Source organism: Sorex fumeus, unplaced genomic scaffold (assembly GCF_029834395.1).
Source record: "Sorex fumeus unplaced genomic scaffold, SorFum_2.1 ptg000083l, whole genome shotgun sequence".
NCBI lineage: Eukaryota > Metazoa > Chordata > Mammalia > Eulipotyphla > Soricidae > Sorex > Sorex fumeus.
Genome location: NW_026606140.1, coordinates 13538200 through 13558895, shown reverse-complemented (window position 1 = coordinate 13558895; position 20696 = coordinate 13538200). Strand labels below are relative to the sequence as shown.

The 20696-nt window shown below is 39.9% G+C and overlaps 1 protein-coding gene across 2 annotated transcripts in view; it reads right to left on the bottom strand.

The window, feature by feature from the left end:
- Positions 1–20696, bottom strand: part of MED13L (mediator complex subunit 13L) — a 288194-nt gene that overhangs the window by 138196 nt on the left and 129302 nt on the right. For both annotated transcript variants that reach the window (XM_056131013.1, XM_056131014.1), the window contains exon 3: positions 4092–4176. In XM_056131013.1, coding sequence (XP_055986988.1) covers positions 4092–4176 — 85 coding nt within the window. The remainder of the gene's footprint in view (positions 1–4091; positions 4177–20696) is intronic.

The window sequence follows — 20696 nt, the reverse complement described above, 5'->3', positions numbered from 1 at the left end:
TGTCATAAACTTTGCTTATAAATGGATAGACATGGAGAGAATCATGCTAAGTGAAATGAGTCAAAAAGAGAGGGACAGACATAGAAGGACCGCACTAATTTGTGGAGTATAAAACAATATAACAAGAGGCTGACACCTAAGGATAGTAGATACATGGGACAGATAGATTGCTCCATAGCTGGAAGCCTGCCTCATGAGCAAAGGGGAGAAGGCAGCTGGAATAGAGAAGGGATCGCTAAGAAAAAGATGGCTGGAGGAACCGGTCTGGATGGGAGATGTGTGCAGAAAGTAGATAAAGGACCAAACATGAAACCTCTCAGGGTCTGTATTGCAAACCATAATGCCCAAAAGTAGAGAGAGATTATGGGGAATCATGTCTGCCATGGAGGCAGCGGGAGGGCGGGAAAGGGGGGGTATACCGGGGATATTGGTGGTGGGGAATGTGAACTGGTGGAACGATGGGTGTTTGATCACTGTGTGATTGTAACCCAAACATGAAAGCTTGTAACTAGCTCATGGTGATTCAATAAAATAAAACAAAATTTTGAACAATAAAAAAAAAAATGCTTCTCTCTTTGTCAGTGGGACAATTTTCACTGAGGGAAGAACATAGTTGCTTATAGTTTGAAGAACAAGATCTGAAGCAATAGTACAGTGAGTAGGGCATTTGCCTTGCATGCAGCCAACCCAAGTTCAATCTCCAGTACCCCATATGGTTCCCAGGGTCCAGCAAGAGTGATCCCTGAGCACACAGCCAGGAGTCAGCCCTGAGCAACACCAAGTGTGGCCCCAAAACAACAAAAACATTAGGAAGGGAACAGAATATCTGTTTTCTCAAAGTGTCACTATCTGTTTCAAAATAAACTTATCAAAAGGATTCAAATTGAAACATGGAAATTATTTATGCAGCAACAAATTAATTGATATTAAACATTAGCAGAATGTCAGCCATTATATGGTACACATCATATATCAATTGAGAAAAACTCTAGGTGCAAATTATTTCGTATGTAATTAAAGGGTGTTACTATGGCTTACTGAGCTTAGGATAACTCCCACATGACAGACCCTGAGATAAAAACTAGGTCTAGCCATAACTTTTTCAAACAATTTCAAAAACCATGACACATTACATGTCACATTTAATTTTCCCAGAAAATAATAATTCAACTCAACCTGGAATTCAGTTTTATCACAAATTCTCAATGCACAGGTTAAGAACAAAAGAATCATTTATATTCCTCTTCCTTCTCAGTTTTTCTACTTGTAAACTTTCTCACTTAACTAAGAAATAAAAGAATATAACAAATTCACTATTATTTCTTCTTTAAAAGAAAATCATGGTATAAAAAAAGCACACTGCAATTTTTAAAACTATGGACCATATTCCATCTACATTTACAATTTTACGAAAAGTGTTGTGCTTAAAGGTGCACCACTTACTATACGGATATGAGAGCTTTATTAAAGCGCAGGACTGCAGAGCAACAATATTACACATTTTCTCAAAAGGACTTTGAGTTTTATTTTGTTCAGCACTGAAAGAAAATTACCAACTACTGGAAATATTGAAAGGTATTTAAACCTCTGGCCAAAACGACAGCTCAAGAGGCTGGGACCATGCACGTCAGAGGCTCAGGTTGGACGCCAGAAACCTCAGTGTCCAGGCACCATCAGACATGGTCCCGAGCTGCAAACACTCAGAGAAAAAAAGGCCACTCGTCAAAATCAATGTTTCTAAAAGTACATTACCTCAGTAACACGTGAGGTCTAGGTCCGCTCCAAAATCTTAAACAGCCAAATCTTAAAACATCCTTCGAAAACGACCCCTAATCAACTGCAGCCTGAGCACAGGAACCTAAGACTGCGGAGCGCGTTTACTGCTAGACTACATCCCGAATGGACACATGATGCTGCAACAGCCTTTGCAGCTTGACTCACCTCGAAGTACTTAAGGCATGACAGGGAGAAGAGTGAACAGCGTGAGCCACACGGGCTCTGTGTCTCCTCCTCTTCCCTTGGTAGTTTCCGGTGTGGCAGGGCTGGGGTGGCTGGAGTGCTTGACTGTGGTACTGACACCTCAGTCCTAGTGCTTGCCACTGACGCTCCTGAGTGGGCTGCCCACACAGCCTGAGGGTGTCTCAAACCCTCGTCTCCCTACTTGCACACACCTGGCTAGGGTACACAGGAGAGCACCCTCTGTTAGAGTGCTACGGATCATCCCAGGAGAGTCGCCAGGACTGAGCTGGGCTAGGAGGGACTCCTGGGATAGAGTTTCTAGCCTCGCACCTACAAGCCAGGAACTTCTTTGCTGCTGAGCAACCTCCCAGCGCCATACAAGCCCTAAACTAACCCATGCCTTCTCATGTACTTCTCCCCTTAAAACCATCCAGAACATGAAATGAAATTTTGTGCTGGGGGGAGGGGGAACAAAATCGTAAAGTGCCAATTTAAAAAAGTAGATGAACTGGTAGCGCTCCCCGAACCCCTAGAGCAGCGATCCCTGAGAGCAGAACCAGGAGTAAGCCCTGAGCCATATCACACCCCCTACCACGCCCAACCAACCTCCCTGCAAAAACAGAATCACAACAAGGCTAAAGTAAGTAGCACTGTACACTGTCCTCCCTTTGTTCGTCAATTTGCTCGAGCGGGCACCAGTAACATCTCCACTGGGAGCCTTGCTGTTACTGTTTTTGTCATATCAAATACGCCACAGGGAGCTTGCCAGGCTGTGCCGTGCCGGCAGGATACTCTAGGTAGCTGGCTGGGTTCTCTGAGAGGGATGGAGGAATCCAACAGTGTCAAACACGTCAGTCACATGCAAGGCAAACACCCTACCCACTGTGCTATCGCTCCAACCCTAAAACAAGTAAAACTTGAAAAAGAACAATCACATAATCTCAACATATCTGAGCACAAATTAATCACAAAGCGAGAATTAACAAAGATGTGACGGAAGTACTTAACAACTGACAGTGCAGAAAGCTGAAAAGAGCAGCACCCACGGGGCACTGGCGCGTTACTACCGTTAACAGCGGGGAATGGTCTCAGAGAGCTCCTACTATGATAAAATAAGAAAGCACAAGACTATTTCTATGGTAATTACTATTTCTATTACTACTAAAATGAGGCATAATCTTGAGTTGAATCATGAAGAAACTGTTTGAAATTGAGAAATAAATATCTGGCCTAATCTTCTCAAGTCAATGAAAAGAAAGAGAAGGGATACAAAAATGTTCGAGTTTTAAAGACATGCAAAATTAACTGTGATGCATGACCATGGATTAGAATGGAAGAAGAGTACAGGCTATCTACCAAGCGAAGATGGTGTTAAGCCATAAGGCTTACCTAGTGCTGGTCCACAAGGATTTAAAAAAAAACAAAAAAGGCTAAAAATAACTGCTATAAAGAATATACTTGGAATAACTGATAATATCTTAATTGAATCAAAGATTAAATAATGATCTTTATAAAAGATCTTTTCTAAGTTTTATAACTGTGCTGTATTTATTTATATGAGAGAATCTCATCTTTAAGAAATGTAAACTTGAATGCTTAGAGATTTAAAAAGAGTATCAAGCAAATATGTATATTATTCTCAAGCGGCTCAATAAAAATACAGACACCCAAGGAGGGCAGCTAACGGGAAAAGCTATCCCATAACTGAAAATAGAGACTAGAGACTGCAGAGACAGTACCGGAGTACAGTGCTTGCCACATATGCAGCAAACCCCAGTTTGAACCCAGAAGTATTCATGGTCCCCAGAGCAGCACCAGCAGTGATCCATAAGTATAAAGCCAGGAGTAAGCCCAAGCATCACCAAGTATGACCCACAATACCCCCCACTCCAAAAAAAAAAAAAAGAAAAAGTAAACTAAACTGGAAAATTAAAAATCTGTTAACATAGAAGTTCTCTCTTCTATTCCCAAAACTTTCCTAAGTATAAATTATATCAATAGGAAAAAGTTATATTTACATAGGTTTATTTTTAAAAACCTTATGTGAAACTTCCTGGTAATTCTAGATACCTGAGTATTTAACAATACACCTGGGTACCCTCAAAACCACCCCATGCTCTTCTTTCTCTTACCTTTCTAATAGATTGTGGATTGCTTTGAAGAGCAGCGTCCTACATTCATAGGAAAGACCATTTTCCCAGAGTCCTTCTTCTACAACTGAAACAACAAAAACACAAAAACCACACATAATCAAATTATGAACTAGTAAAGCAGGACATTAAATTCAACTGAAATTTGCAAAACATTTTTCTAAAGCAAATGTAATGGGCAGCTTTAATTAAATAACTAACCTAACACTGAAACAAAGAAAGAAGTAAAATATTTACTCAAAGTTTTAAGCTTAGTAAGGAAAGATATGATGTAATTGGACTTTTTAATTTTTGAAATCTAGGTAAGATACAATCACACCACTCATAAAGTTCTTTCCAACCTGCTTTAACAAAGTTTAATACCTACTGACTGAAATTCTCAAATTAAATTTTCAAACTTAATAATGTCATAAAACTAATTTTGTTGACATTCTATTAAAAGGTAAAGAGAAGGGCAAAAATAAGTATTGTGCACATTATCAGAAAGCAAATCAAAAAAAGAAAAAACTGTCAAAATTATGCAAATACCTTTCTTCTTTGCTTTTCTTTGTGGGGGGGCTGGGGGGGAGGGAGAGGACTGGTCACACCTGGCAGTGCTGTTCTTACTGCCACTCTGAGCCTATTAGGGATCATCCAGGTGGGGCTTGGGTGACCATATGTAGTGCCAAGGGTCAAACTTGGGTGAACCATGTTCGTGGCAAGTCCTTTACCTACTGTCCTGTCTCTGGCCTCATCTTTCAATTTTTTGAAGAATTTTAAGGAAATAACTTTAGGACACATGTCAGGAAAGTAAACTTTAATATATAACACTGACTTATTTCTGAACTCATAGCTTTATTGAAATTTGAGTCTGAAATACTGTATTGCCTTTGAACTAAATTTTATTAGTTCAATTTAAGATAACAAAAAATGCGGAAAGACAGAAAAGGCATTTGCAGAAGAAACTTCCCTCTCCTTTTCACTTGTGATTTTGACAAAGGCATACAATGAGAACATTTTGACAGAGAAATAAAACACATAAAATCCACAATGCATTATTCCTATACAATACCAATCGTACCAATACATCTTAAAATGCATCCTTATACTTTCTAAACACATAAATTCAAAACGGTGTGTTTACATTTATGAGCTTTAAACATAGGATTTTTTTATATGATAAAACTGATGTGAGTGTGTGCACACGCGCGCATGTGAGAGAGAGAGAGAGAGAGAGAGAGAGAGAGAGAGAGAGAGAGAGAGCGAGCGCACACTATGGACTCAGGAGCCAGGATCTGTGTAATGTGCCATTAGGGCCCGGCTACTCTGCAGTGAGGCTGCACCCAGCCTGGCCACCGCCAAATGTCTCTAAGTGCCTTGAAGGATGGATACAAGGGGAAGCACTAGGAGGCCCACAGCCCAGACCATCACCAAACGTGAGCCCAGAACCTCCGGCCCCACCCCCGCCCGCGACCATTCCAACTGGAATGTGCACAAGTACCCCTGGAGTGTGAGCCCTGGAGAGAACCACTACTGAGTGTGCAAACACTCACATGACTCATGCGGCTTCTAGTGAGTCGCACAGCCAAACCCAGCAGGCGTGCAATCTAGTCAACACAAAATCAACGGGGAGAGGGAAGGTCGAAACACAAAACTCAAAAGCCAACACATAGAAAAAAGTTGTGTGAAGGAAGATAGTTTTTACTGACTGAAACTTGCTTAGAAAACATGTGAGAGGAGAGAAAAAGAGAGAAAATACATGTTCAAGAGAGAACACGGGCTTCTCCAGAGTGGAAAAATACAACCAGAGAGACCGAGAGACAAGCAAGCAAGGGGAGAACACAGGCTTGAAGAACAAGCCCCCACATGCCGTGCCAAAAAAAGAAATTTTAAGGACAAAAGATTTGAACAAACATTTCACCAATAAAAATATATGAATAGCAAATAAAAAGCATGAAAAGGTGCTCAAAACGTCATTAGTCATTAAGAAAATACAAATTAAAACCACCACTATACATCACCTATTGGAATGATCTAGAAGTAAAACTGAAAATATTATATGCCAACTGAGCATAGAGATTGACTCACACTGTCATATACTGCAAATGGAAATGCAAGAGTGGCATGGAAATGTTGGAAAGCTGACTTTGGTGATAAAAATAAATAAGTAAGTAAATAAATAAATGAATGAACAAACCAGGAGAGGGCTTTCGAAGCTTGCATGCTGTGTACTTGGGAGGCCAGCCTCCATCCGCAATTCTGCACGGGCCCCTCGGCACCACTGGGAACCACGACAAGCGCACACGTTTTCCATAGAGCCTAGCAACATTCCTCAAGGGTGCACGACCCAAGTAGAATTCAAACTTGTATTTAGAGCCACAGAGAGAGAATAATACAGGGTTTACTCTGCGTGTCTTGTACATGGCAGACCCTGATTCAAATGCCTAGTAGCAAATATGGTCCCCCAAATACCTCTAGGAATGACTCAGAGACACCAGTAAACCCTGAGTACTGATGGGTGTGGCCCCCAAACAAACAAATGACAATGGGAGGGGGAAAAAAAATCCTTGTGTTCACATGAAAATCTATAGCAAGTTTTAAAGAGTTTTTGTCTATAATTGCCAAACACTAGAAACCATCCAAAACGCCCAACTGGAAAAAGGAAAACATGAAAAAATATAACACTGCCACTGTCCTCCCGTTGTTCATCGATTTGCTCAAGCAGGCCCAGTAACGTCTCCATTGTGACCCTTGTTACTGTGTCTGGCATATCAAATACATCACGGGTAGCTTGCCAGGCTCTCCGAGGGGTGGAGGAATCGAACCTGAGTCTACCAGGTCGGCCGCGTGCAAGACAAATGCCCGACCTGCTGTGCTATCGCTCCAACCCGAAAAAATATATACTAAGGGATATTACTCAGAAACAAAAAGGAATTATAGAAATACACAAACACATAAGTGAATGTCACCTAAGTATGTCAAAAAACACATACTCAAAATGACACATGCTGCACGATTCATCCGAACTGTACTCTAGCATGGGCAAAGGGGGTGTGATGCCAAAGGCTGGTTTCCAGGGATTCTGAGCACTGGAAGGGGTAAGGTCCAAAGGGACATGGTCCTTTAAAGAAAACAGGAGGTGACAGAAGTGTTTCACGTTATTTTTTTGTGGTAAAAGGTTATATAACTGTGTAAAGGATAATGGATTAATATGCCAACCCTTAATGTTTATTATAGCAGATGTAAAGCTGGAGCGATAGCACAGCGGGTAGGGCGTTCGCCTTACAAGCGGCCAACATGGCCGACCCGAGTTCGATTCCTCCGCCCCTCTCGGAGAGCCCGGCAAGCTACCGAGAGTATTCGATATGCCAGACACAGTAACAACAAAGTCTCCAATGGAGACGTTACTGGGCCCGCTCGAGCAAATCGACGATCAACGGGAGGGCCTTTTACTTTATAGCAGATGTACTTGTGAAACATACTTTTACATCTTCTTCATGTTCAGAATTTCCAGAAATGCAATTACAATACAAGCTATCAGCTCTCAAATTCCAAACCAAGTTAAATTTAAAACAACATTTTGAAATCTAGTAATTGATAACTGGGCAATATTTAATGGTCAATAGTTCTTGGTACTACTATGCCTCAAGAAATGCTCGCAAAACTTTAATATGAAATATAAAAGTCACCGTGAGGCAAAACTATTGAATTATTTTTGCAGACATCTATTAACATAACAAAAAGTCCTTTATTTTAAAATGACAATAAAATCACCTACAGTTAAGATTGTTTTCCTATTCAGAAAACCATCTTTCTTATTTTCTGTTGCTTAATTCTCTGTGCTAAACTGAGAACCAAGCATTACATATAAACGGAGAGGGGTGGGGATGGGAAGCCAGTATGGAAGTCTGAGGGGCAAGATCTCTCCCCGAGTCAGTAGGAGGCAGTAGCATTTACTGAGTCTCTCGGCGTTCACGAGTTTTCACTTGGGTCAAAGACAATCACCCCACACAGAAACTGAAGTCCCGCAGCATGACACCTTGATGTGGATCTACTGACACAAAAGGGAGTAGACATCTTAGTACAGCACTAGAAATAGAAGTTGCAATATCAAGTTTCTGTTACTAAAAATAGCAGAGGTACTGCAGCATCTAGTACACAGGGCCTGCTCAAATTTTCTCATTAAACCAACTCTGCACATTCAGGACATCTCCTTTTCCTTAATTTACAACCAGGAATGCAAACTGATAATTTATTATAATCTCCATCTTATAAATAAGGAAACTAAGACTTAGAAAACCTTTTAAAACTTTTACAAGGTCACACACACAACAAGATCACTAAGTCTTAGAATCTATTATCTAAGAAAACTGTAAGTATTTTATATCTAATTTTGTAAGCAGTAAATACATGAGTTCTTCTATGAATGGAACTCCCCAAGGAGTTCACAGCCACAGTGAATAGGACATTTCAGACACTCGTAAACATGTGCTAGGTTGACTTTGTACTACATAATGTACATATTTTCACATTCCATTGGCATCAGTCTCAATCTAAATTCTCCTTATCCTCCAGATGAAAGGATTGGTGGCAAAGATGAGATTTAAATCCCAAATACTGGCTATCATTTATGCTGTTTCTAACATATGTACCACATTTATCTATAAGGTTAAGGCAAATTAACCCACCACCCTCCTTCCTGCCCTTAGCACTAACTCTTTCCTTTGATTCCACAATTCACAAGTTAAATCAGTGTTTTCTACATAGCTGCAAGTCAATCACACAAACATCAAACCTGAAATTGTATCCACAACATATTTGAAAAATCCTATGATTAAAGTGAGAGAAAATGACACTGTAGCTTTTTTAACAAACTGACACTCTCCCTCCAAAGGTAAAACTTAATCAACACTTCATTTGCTCTCTATTGAGATTCTTCAAAAACTGTCCTTTTTTGGATGGCAGTCAGAGAACTTTCTTGAATCTATATAAATCGCATTATTAATGCATTTACTATTTAACTCTCTATTTCATTTCAAGATGGACTGAAAAAATAAAACAGCAAAAAGTTTGTAATAAAACTTGCAGGTGCTGGGCCCAGCTGAAAGAACCCTACAATCAGCCCAAAGCAGAACCAAGGAGGAGGAGAAAGGAGAGAGGACGAACAAGTGTTTCAAATTCTTTCCCAATTTCAGATTTCAACTTAAGTACGTATTCATTCCCTATATAAAGTATGAAGACCTATTACATACATATGTATATAATTATGAATAAACCTGCATATAATGGAAAAAGTCCTTAAATTCTCACAGTCTGGGGGGGGGGGGGGGAAGCACCAAAATACATGTTCTATAAATTAGTAAAAACAAAAGCAAAAAATTTCAGAATTAAAATACCCGCCTGCTCTTAATTTATCTACCAGCTAAAACTGACATAGATTTTAGTACTACCACAACTGCCTATTCACAAAGGAAAACTATTCTGTATCTCACTTAAATTGCAGAAACTATATTCAGAATTCATTTAAATTCTTGCTATTCAACGTTTTCATGTAATTCTCATAATCAAATATTTAAACTGCAAACAAGCTATATAAATATTTTTCTTTTAACAGAATAGACAGTGTTTCAGAAAGAAAATTTAAATATCAGTAATTACTCCCTAGTATCCAAGTAATATTTCATATCCTCACAAACTGTAATACAACTTCTTTTAACTTTGCAAACATGGCTTCTTGCAGAATTAATAAGCTTCTTTGAAAGACAAACCATATAAAAGGTTCAGAGGAAAAAGTCAATATGGGGAAATATCAAAGTAGCATATACTTCAATGATTTTGTGTTTCCCGGCAGAGGGCCTGGAAAGATATCCCTTCCAATTCACCAAATCAAGCTGACATACTTTACTTGAAGGGGGAAAAAAACGGAAGGAGGGTGAATTGAACAGGGGAGGGGAGGAGCAGAAAGACTGTAAAACCTTTAAGAAATTCAAGCTCATGCTTTGAGAATTCAGGTCACCCCGCCTTTCACAGTTTAAAAGGAGAATTACTTTCAAAGAATACATATTTCCTCTGAGCTATGATACATATTTCCTTTTAATGTATCATATTGCAGCAACAGCTGAAATGAACGCCTAGACATCAAAAACACTTCTTACTCCCACCTACTGCTTTTTTACCTCAGGCATCAAAACTAATGAAACCTATTATCCAGAACATTGAGTTCAGTCACCACGTTGGCCATTGCAAACATTGGGCGGGGGAGGGGTGCTTTCAGAAAAGGCTCCTCTTATTCAGCCGCTGAAATTACTGACTCGCAATTTGCTCCAAACTCCAGAAATACAAATAGATTAAAGCAAGGCATAGGAACAAGATTAGCTCCCAGTTAAATTTCAGTCACAATCTGCTACCGATAGCGGAGTTCTAAACTCAGGGTTTATAATCTGCCCTGCCTTTGTTTCCCACCTATATTACAATTATGTAAAGTACAATAGTTCTTCTTTTAATTCTCCTAAATTAATAAATCAACACTGCACTTAGGGCAATAAGAACTGCTCTAAGAAGACCAAAAAGAATTTACCGATTTTTTATGTACTGTAATCAAAGTACTTTAAAAACAGGATTTAAAGTGTCTTGTTTTCTAAAATTTGATTTACAAAAAATATTGACAACAGAGAAGCATAATGCTACAGTAACTCTAAAATAGTACATTATACCCATAAAAAATCCAATTACAGACTACACTGTTCATCACAGTTAAGCTGTTGTATGTCTTGTAATAGGTATCAAGTGTCTTGTAATATGTATCTGAACTCATTAATAACTACATGGGCTTATTACTTACATCAAATTCAATCCACTTAAAGCTTTGAGCTTTTGCTCATGAGTACAGAATATTTGTTATCACTTAACAAATTTCTGTTGAAAATGGATTTTCAATTCCCCAATGTCACTTCATCAAATGTAAATTAGTGATAGAAGGTATACATTAAAATGCTCCATTTTGTTTCATCCTTTTTACAATCTGAATGACTCTGAATATTGATCCTATTTGTCAGAGAAGTTGTGATTCAAAAAATTTTAACAGTATAATGTGTTCCTAACCACGAGTTCTGTCAGTTGTAGGATAAGCAGAATTCTAATGAGGGTCTCTACACAGCATTGTAACAGTTAAAACAAACCAAGAGCATTTCAATGGCTCACTAGATTCTATGTTAAGTCACTAAGCTTCAAAGTGGAAACAGTAAAACTAAATTTTTAGATAAACTGCTCAAGCCCTTCAAAAGCCAACTGCTACAGACAACAGGCAATTATGTTTCTTTACTAGCTGTGTACAGTAGAAAAAAAAAATCTTGTACAATGGCTGTTACCAACTTCTAAGAATCAAACTTGCCCTGTTTGCTATTCCCTTTCAACACTTTTTTAAGTAATTACTCTTTTACCCTGTACAGCTATTAAGAATTCTCTTGACTGTATTATAATATGCATGTACAAATAAAGGACTGGAAGATCAGTCATCAGCTTACTTTGGTTGCTGGAATGATATAATATTTACTAAAATACCTATCTGTATTTTCTACATTCTTTCAAAAATCATTACCTCTTAAGATACATGATATTTGAAACAAGTTTTTATCAGGCTATCACTATTCACTAAATAGCTATATTCTCAGAAAGGACAAGATAAAACATTTCTTTTTTTTCTCATTTTTTTTCCTAGCCATGGGGGGGGGGGGGGCACTGGGAGGGGAGGGGGCACCACAGAGGCACAGGACCACTCTTGGCAATACTCAGCTGCTCAAATCCAACAGTGCCAAGGGCTACCAGGGCTACCCTGGAGGTGCGTTGGGTAACACGTGGTGCCAGGATTGAACCCTGGGCCGCCACACACCAGCATGTGCTCCAGCCCTTGGGGCGGCTGTCTCTCCAGAACTAGAAAAACAGCCTTGAAAGGGAAATCACAAGATATAATTAAACTCTGAGAAAGAAAACTAGACCTGTGGCTCAATTAGAACATTTGTATTTAAATACAAACTTATCAACTTCTTTCAAAGACAATTAACTTTTAAATCAAGTAACTATTAGTACAATAAACAATGGAAAAACTTAAACTGTCTTTCCACTCGTCCCTCAGAAACCATCTGATTTAGACAGACCTGCATACATGCACATGTGCACATGACACACACACAGACACACACACGCGCGCCCCCACCCCCAAAAATTCTGACAGGGCAAGTCCCCAAATTGCCTTTTACACTAAAGCTCAAACAGTTGTGTGTTACTGCTACTCCGGCGAGTAATCCTTGCAGCTGTAACTATTCAAAATGCAGCTGTCTCCTTGGCATTCTCTCCCCACCCCCACTCACCCAACATTTCGGTTCTTGCTACAATAATCTTCAAGAGCATTTTGCAGGAGGCTTAGCCCGAGCTGAGGGCACTCCACTGTGTGACCGAGGGAACATGGAAACACGATTCATTAGACACGCCTGGAGTGATAACAATGGTGCTGCTTCTTGCTGCCTTTCATTTCGTACATCAGGCTGAGACTAATGCATTCTCGTTACACAACAAGCACATTTATAGACAGGAAAAAACTGTAATCACCTCTGATTAAGAGACAGCATTTTTTCCTATATGAGCCGCCAGCCATACTGACATAGTAATTATTTTTTAACAGACAGGTTAAAATAGCAAATGTAGCAAAAATAACATGGGGGGAGGGGAACAGACAGGACTAGGGAGGGGTGGCTACTATGAAAATCTTAACAAAGGGGCCGCCAGATGGGGCTCAGTACTGTATCTTTGGGGACCTCGGCTTATGACAATCCATGACAATTTGATGGGCAACTACTATCTGTATCTCCAATGTCGTTTTTATTTTTTGGCTATGTTTTTTGGGCCAAACCTGATGGTGCTCTGGGTTTATCCTCTCACTGCACTCGGGATCAAGGTTGGGGGGCCCTGACGGGGTGCCAGGATTGAACCTGGGTCAGCTGAGTAGAATAAGGCAAACACCCTGCCTGCTGCCCCATCTTTCCAGCCCCTATCCCCAACTCTTTAAAGCTAAAAGTTACATGATTTATTCTGCCACTTTAATTATTATTGATCTACCATCTTTCCACTTCATTCACCAGAGGACTACAACATTTAGCAGTGGCATTAATCTACTTCTCCTATTCTGTTACATTGCTTTCTCTGTAACATAGTACACCCTCCTCACTAATTCCATAGTTTTGTTATACTACAAAATAACTTGCTTTCTTTCACATGGGCTGGAACCATAGCACAGCAGGTAGGGCATTTGCCTTGCGTGCGGCTGACCTGGGTTCGATTCCTCCGCCCCTCTCGCAGAGCTGGGCAAGCTACCGAGAGTATCTCGCCCACACGGCAAAGCCTGGCAAGCTGCCCGTGACGTATTCCATATGCCAAACACAGTAACACCAAGCCTCAAAATGGAGACGTTACTGGGCCTGCTCGAGGAAATCAATGAACAACGGGAAAACAGTGGCAGTGGCAGTTCTTTCACATAAAATACTAGGACAAAACAGAAACTATTCTCCCATGTAAAGTTAAAATAAAAGCAAAAACAGGAATGTAGGGCCGGAGAGAGAGTACAGCAGATCAGGCATTCGCTTGGACGCAGCCAACCTGGGTTAGGCTCTCTGGCACCACATAGTCCCCCCACACCACCGGGAGTGCTCCGAGTGGAACCAAGGTGAGCCCTGAGTACCGCTGGGTTTGACAGGAAAGGCAAGGCAAAACACGGGTGCACAAGCTCAAACAACCACTGCACCAGACCACAGTTTAAATTGCAAAGAAAGGGTTAAGGAGAGAGCTCACTGGGCTGGAGCCAGAGACAGGACTTTTGATTACTGACAGGCCAAGTTTCCCCCGAGTCCCACTCTGTGCAGTTCTGCTGGCCTCCCAGTACAAGCCATTCAAGTTACCAGGAATGGCCCCTAGGTCTCCTGAGCACAACTTGGGAGTACCTCCCAACCTGAAAAATGTAAATATAAAAGCCCCAAGTCAAACTGCAGGGAAATCATAGACCATTATTATGTCAACAGCAAGTAAACTTTCTTACAAGGTTTTGAAAGAACCACTTCTCACACATACAGTGGCAGTCCTGTGAATGTACGCATATGTTCAGCAGGATTACAGTTTATGAGAGTTTGACAACTGAGGGGGCCGAAGAGATAGTATAGTGGGTAGGGTGCTTGCTTTGCTTGCAGCCAACCAACCAGGGTTTAATCCCCAGCATCCCATATATTCCCCTGAGCATCGCCAGGAGTGATTCCTAAATAAAGAGAGCCAGGAGTAATCCCTGAGCATCACTGAGGTGGCCCCAAAACAAAAAGCCTGACAACTGACAGAAAATACATAGTAGTAAGAGATCACATATATATAAGAAATTATAAATCATATATGCCATCTGCATATATAGAACACTGCCAGGGATCGAAACGAGGGATCCATATGTATGAGGCAAGCGCTCTACCAAGTCTAATTAAGCATACTTTGAATTAATCATTCTTTTAATTTTTCTTCAACGCTACTACACTTTATATAAGAAGTGCTACAAAACCAAAACAGTTCACATGCACGAAGATTTGTGAAACAGATAAAGAAGCAAAACAAAGAAACTGAAAAACGTTGTGGGGAAATAGCTCAAAAGAGAGGGAACACATGAAACTCCAGGGTACCAAGAGCAGTGCCAGGAGTGTAATCTCAGTACTGCTGGATGTGACACCCTTCACCCCCAACCCCCGCAAAAAAAAATTAAATTAAATTAAATTAAAGCAATGAGAGCAATTTAGAGCAAAGAACTTTTTGTAAAGCAGAGAAAAAAATGAATGCTTAAGGAATTGAATTTTAGAACTTTCTGAAACCTGGTCAGAAATTAGCTGCAACCCACCTGTAATGCGTCCCTGAGTGAACCACTGAAATAGTATACTTACACACAGTGTGTTTTGAAGAGAAGTCTGAAAAGTAACTACAGTGTCAGAACTACATAAGAGCTTAAAAATCGTCTTATAAATTACGGTGTTATTAGTGAGACAGCATCTATATAATTTCTACACTTTAAATTTCTTCTTTTATTTTGGTTACGACTATACCCAAACTAAATTTTTACAAGTTTTTCTCTAATATATATATACATAAAAAAAATACATGGCAATTATCTTTTTTATTCAAGAAAATCTACTTTAAATGATGGGTTTCACGTACAACGTTTCAGTGGTTTTGGGTTCTTGGATTGGCTAGGATTTGACTGTATAAAATATCCGAACTCTTTATGATTTACCTTGGAGAGTTTTCTGTTGTGGCATGCCTCATTTGAATCTTGCAACTGGGACTGAGAAGACTCAATGAAAGAAATGGAAAGTAGAGAGTGCAAGGAAGCTGTTCCCCTGTGTCAGTGATTCTCCACAGCCCTGCCCTACGCCAGACCAAGCCCTGGGAGACATGAGAATCACAAAGCCATGCTACCCAAGTTTTGAAAGAAAATCAACTGAACTCATTCATACTCCTGTGAATAAGTTGATCTTCACTTACTAAAGCACAAGCAATTTTGTAACCTCCAACTAATCTGCTCATATACAGGAACCTGAAATACCTATGGGAAGAAAATTCTGGCAGCTCTGGGTCTTTTTTCTTGCTTTCTTTTGCTAGTGAGTTGTAAACTACTTAGCCTGTTAAGAGTTTGGGATGATGACAACTTTCCCCCCAGCTATTTCAACTTAAAAGTTTCCTAGTTGTTTGTTTTGGGGCCACCCTGCAATACTCAGGTCTTACTCCTGGCTCTGCACTCAGGAATCACTGCTGGCATTTCCTGGGGGACCATATGGGATGACAGGAATGAACTGGAGTCAACCTCATACAAGGCAAGCGCCCTCTCTATCCATGAAACGATCTCTCCAGCCCTTCAATTTAAGGTTTTGAGAAGATTTTTATTGCTCTCCAACAGTTAAAAAGCAAAAGTCAACTTTGAATACTTAAATGTTACTTTCAGATTTTAAAACTGAAGAAGAAATAATATGTGACTTCCAGGAGCTATTTTAATAAGGTAAAAATTTTTTAAAATAAAAGGAAGGTAAAAATTTATACATAAACCACATTTATTATCAAAGTAACTGATCAAGTTTAGATTCTGATATACCTATAATATGTTTCTGACTGTGCAGTAGATGCTTTTTAAAATGTTTTCAAGCTATGCTTCAACAAAAATAACATAATAGAAAAATAAAAGATCAAAAATTAATATACTGGGGATGGAGCAATACCACAGTGCATAGCATGTTTGCCTTGCATGAAGCTGACCCAGATTCAATTCCTGAACCCCACCAGGAGCGGTCCCTGAGTGCAGAGCCAGAAGTAATCATTAAGTGCCAAGTGTGGCACCGCCAGCCCCCCCCCAAAAAAAGTTGATGTATAAAACGAAAATCAAAAAGTTCAAGTACACATTCTGATAGCACAGCGGGTAGGGCGTCTGCCTTGCACGCAGCCAACCCGGGTTCGATACTTCCGCCCCTCTTGGAGAGCCTGGCAAGCTACCGAGAGTATTCCACCCACACGGCAGAGTCTGGCAAGGTCCCTGTGTCGAATTTGAGATTCCAAAAACAGTAACAAGTCTCACAATGGCGACATTACTGGTGCCCACTTGAGCAACCTGATGAACAACAGGACGACAGTGCTACCGTGCTACATATTCTGAATATAAGGTTTGTGTAGCTTGTTGTATGGGGGGATGGGGGAAGAGGGGTTCCAAGGCAGTGCTCAAGAGACCAGTGGTCCTCTTGCTGATACCTGACCCACTGTGCAGGCCTGAAGGTTCAACGTTCAAGCTCTCAGTGCAGTGCTGCTCAGGGGACTCTCGGGAGGTACTTGGAGGAGCACCTCCTCAATGATGAGAGTGAAATCAGGGCCGCAGCACAGGAGGCATGCAGTGACAGTCCTTGGAACAAAGAGCCAGAACAGTCCCTGAGCACAGCTGGCTGAAGCCTAAACAAACCCCACAAACGATTCATAGAATCACTCCTGTAGATTTAACAGTTTGGGGAATGGAGTGAAGTTGGGCCACATCCAACAAGTGTTACTCCTGGCTCTGTGCTCAAGAGGTCAAATCCTGGCAGCAATCAGGACCGTAATCACAAAAAAGGCAAATGCCTTAAGTCTTATGGCCCTAAGTTTAGCAATTCAATGATACTTATCGCTAGAAGATCAACTTTAATATTATTCTCAACTCTCCTTTACACAAGGACACCAATTTTAATTCTGTCTCAAATATCTTGTATTTTCAGGTTACAAAAAAAAATCATAATAATAGTTAACGACTGAATTTATTATTTTAATCCAGAATAACCAACATAAGAATTGATAATAAATTTTGAATTAGGGAGAATATTTAAAGTATGTATTTCATCTCTTTGAGGATAACTCAAGTACAATACTCTGAGCTAGATTACTAAAATCACATTTTTCAATAAAGATGCTTAAAAAAACGAAAATGAATAGAGGAAAAAGTGGAAGTACAAGGGCTCTTATTTTATTAATGATCAAACAACTATTCACTGTTCAGATTCATTCTGTATCCTTTAGTCTGGAATAGGCAATGCCCTTCTGACTCTTAAATAGTTATTAGCTTTCCTATTTTTTTCTAGCCATTTTACCCTTTAGAAGGTGAACTCAAATCAAAGACATTGAACACAGAGATAGTAATTTGGAAGTGGATTTTTGCTTCCTCAAACCAGACACTGTGACTTGCCAAGGAGAAACTCTGTATAAATAAAACCATTCAAAAGATAGGAAGCATCAGTACAAGCCCATTTACCTCGGGGGTAGTCACCAAAACTTCAAAGCACCATTAAGCACAGCATCAATGCTTTTTGTCTAAAAGATCTCAGAGACTCTGGAAGAGGACTTAGTATCATAAATATCTCTGAGTTCTCAAAAAACAAAAGGTTTCTTAAACTCCCAAGACACTGTCTAAATATGTCTTCTCAACTATGACAATCACAGCCTAATTCTTTGAAGGTGATCACACAGAACTGTTTAAGAAAAGTAACTCTTGGGGCTGGAGAGATAGCACAGCGGGTAGGGCATTTGCCTTGCATTCGGTCGACCCGGGTTCGATTCCCAGTATCCCATATGGTCCCCTGAGCCATAACCGCCAGGGGTAATTCCTGAGTGCAGAGCCAGGATGTGCATCGCAGGGTGTAACCCAAAAAGCACACACACACACACACACACACAAAAAAAAAAAAAGAAAAAAAAGAAAAGAAAAGAAAAAGAAAAAAAAAAAGAAAAGAAAAGAAAAAGAACTCTTGACCACACCTAGGTAACATAAAAATGATTTCAACTTGCTTTACTTAGTTTGGGTTAAGAACAACAATTTTAAAAATAAAACTCTCCAGATTGTGGGATTTCAATTTCTATTGCTCATTTTCTACAACAATCTGATCTAGAATTTCCCTGAGGAGAAGGGAAGATGCTATAAAATCTCATTCTCAGAAAAGTAAGTATATCTGATAACACGCCCTGCTTTTCCAAAATATTAGTGAAAAAGCAACGATATCATAAACTGAAGTCAGTTTTAGAAATGAGCGAGTCAAACTCACGGAAGGCCAGAAAGGCCTCTGTGGAAAGTATGATAAGCATCTTGGAATCTCACTACCTCTCTCACACACTGAGCGTCAATCTGCAGCAGTTTCTCTCGAAGCCAATGCTCTTGATGGGTGTGATAACAGATGGATCACTGTATCTGCCAACTTCCTCTGCTGTACTGTACAGGACTGGTAATTTAGCAACTCCAGAAGTCCTACAACAGACAATGCAAGCAACCCTGGCATTCGGGAAGTAGCTGCATGCAGTCCTTTGGCAGTCTGGAGGTGTTGAATCTATGCGGATCACTGTTCGCTGCAAGTTGTCCTCAAGTCTGTATGGCCACTTAAAAAAATACTCAAAGGCCTAATTATCAGCATTTCTTAACTAGAAATACAAATGTACAGAAAACATATTTCACTACGAATTTGGTTTTCAGGTTTCACACCCGGGACAATGGTGACATTATGAGTTAAATCATTCTTTGTTGTTGGAGCCGCCTGTCCTTTCACATTAAAATGTTTCAGCATTCTTTTCTCTGCCCATAAATGCCTGTCCATCCTCACAGTAGAGAAAACCAAAACATAAATTCAAGTACAAAATCCCCACCACCTCTACTCCTCATGCACCCTGAGTGAGAAATACTGAAGAAAAATAGTGTAGACCTGCACTCTTCCAATTATGTTAACTTTGGGGCACAAGAAATACAAGGAAAACAATTATTTTTGGACATAATACTCACAATAATCAAACATAATCTACAAAGTATGGGCCAGTTAAGCATAGACTATAAAAAGGCAATATTAATTAATATTCAGTAGGTAAATTGTTCACCAACGCTAACGGGAAGTAGGAAGGCAACTTCCAATAAAAAATGTGAAGTGTGCATTTAATTCTCTCTACAAAACAGAAAAAATTGCATATCTCTCTACAATAATATCCTAATGATGATATTTCCACTATTATATAACCTCCTAAAATAAACTATTACTCTGAGCAATGAATTACAGAATGTTCAACTTCAACAGATGCTTTGAAAGGAAATGTTACTGGTTTTAGGTTCTGGTTTCAAAAAATCAAATTCTGCATTCATGAAACCTTGTGCATGTATACATTCAAAATTGCAATGCAATCACATTTTAGAAATACCAGTTCTAAATTAAGTATGGTCAGGTTACTTTGTTCACACATCTCTGGAACCTGCTAACACTACTTCAGTTACTGGGGAGAGGAATACAGTATGTCATTTTTTTGGTAACAACTCTAGTGTTGTATGCTTCTCTAACTTCAAAACACCAAGTTTCTTTTGAAATACTACACTTTAGTATACTACATAGTATTATTAGCATTTAGGGTAAATATCCTATAATCAAACTATGCGCTATTTGTACATAAAAATGTGATTATCCTTCTCTCAGCCTGCTCTTTATCCACACTGGGGGTGAAGAAGAGCATCTGGCCCACACCCAACGAGGGTCAGGGCTTACTTCTGGCTCCCTGAGGGGCCAGATTCGTTGCCAGGGTAAGAATCAGAGTAAAGCTAGTGCCTTAACTCTCTGGCCTACCCTCTCTGCAAGTAATCCTGATCCTCAAAGGAAGTGGAAGAAGCAGCTCCACACTCCACTGGCAGAGCAGGAATAAACGAACTGGATGAAAGGAGCTGCCATCATTTGCTGTATAGTTTCGATGCTTTGGCTGGAGAGAGAATACAGTGAACAAGGCACCTGCTTTGCATGTGGATGCCTAGGGTTTAATCTCTGACACCCCAGAGGGTCTCCTGAGTACCACCAGGGGTGATCCCTGAGTGCAGAAGACATGTTTTGCATACAGGAAGCCCAGATTCAATCCCTGGTACTAACGGGTCCTCTGAACACTGCTTGGAAGGACCTTTAGCACTCTTGGGTTTGCCCTACATCCCTGAAGGGGGAAAAAAAAACTGGAGGCAGAAGTACAATTATAAATAAGTTAATAAGTTATAAAGATGCTTTGACAACTTAAGGGAAACGT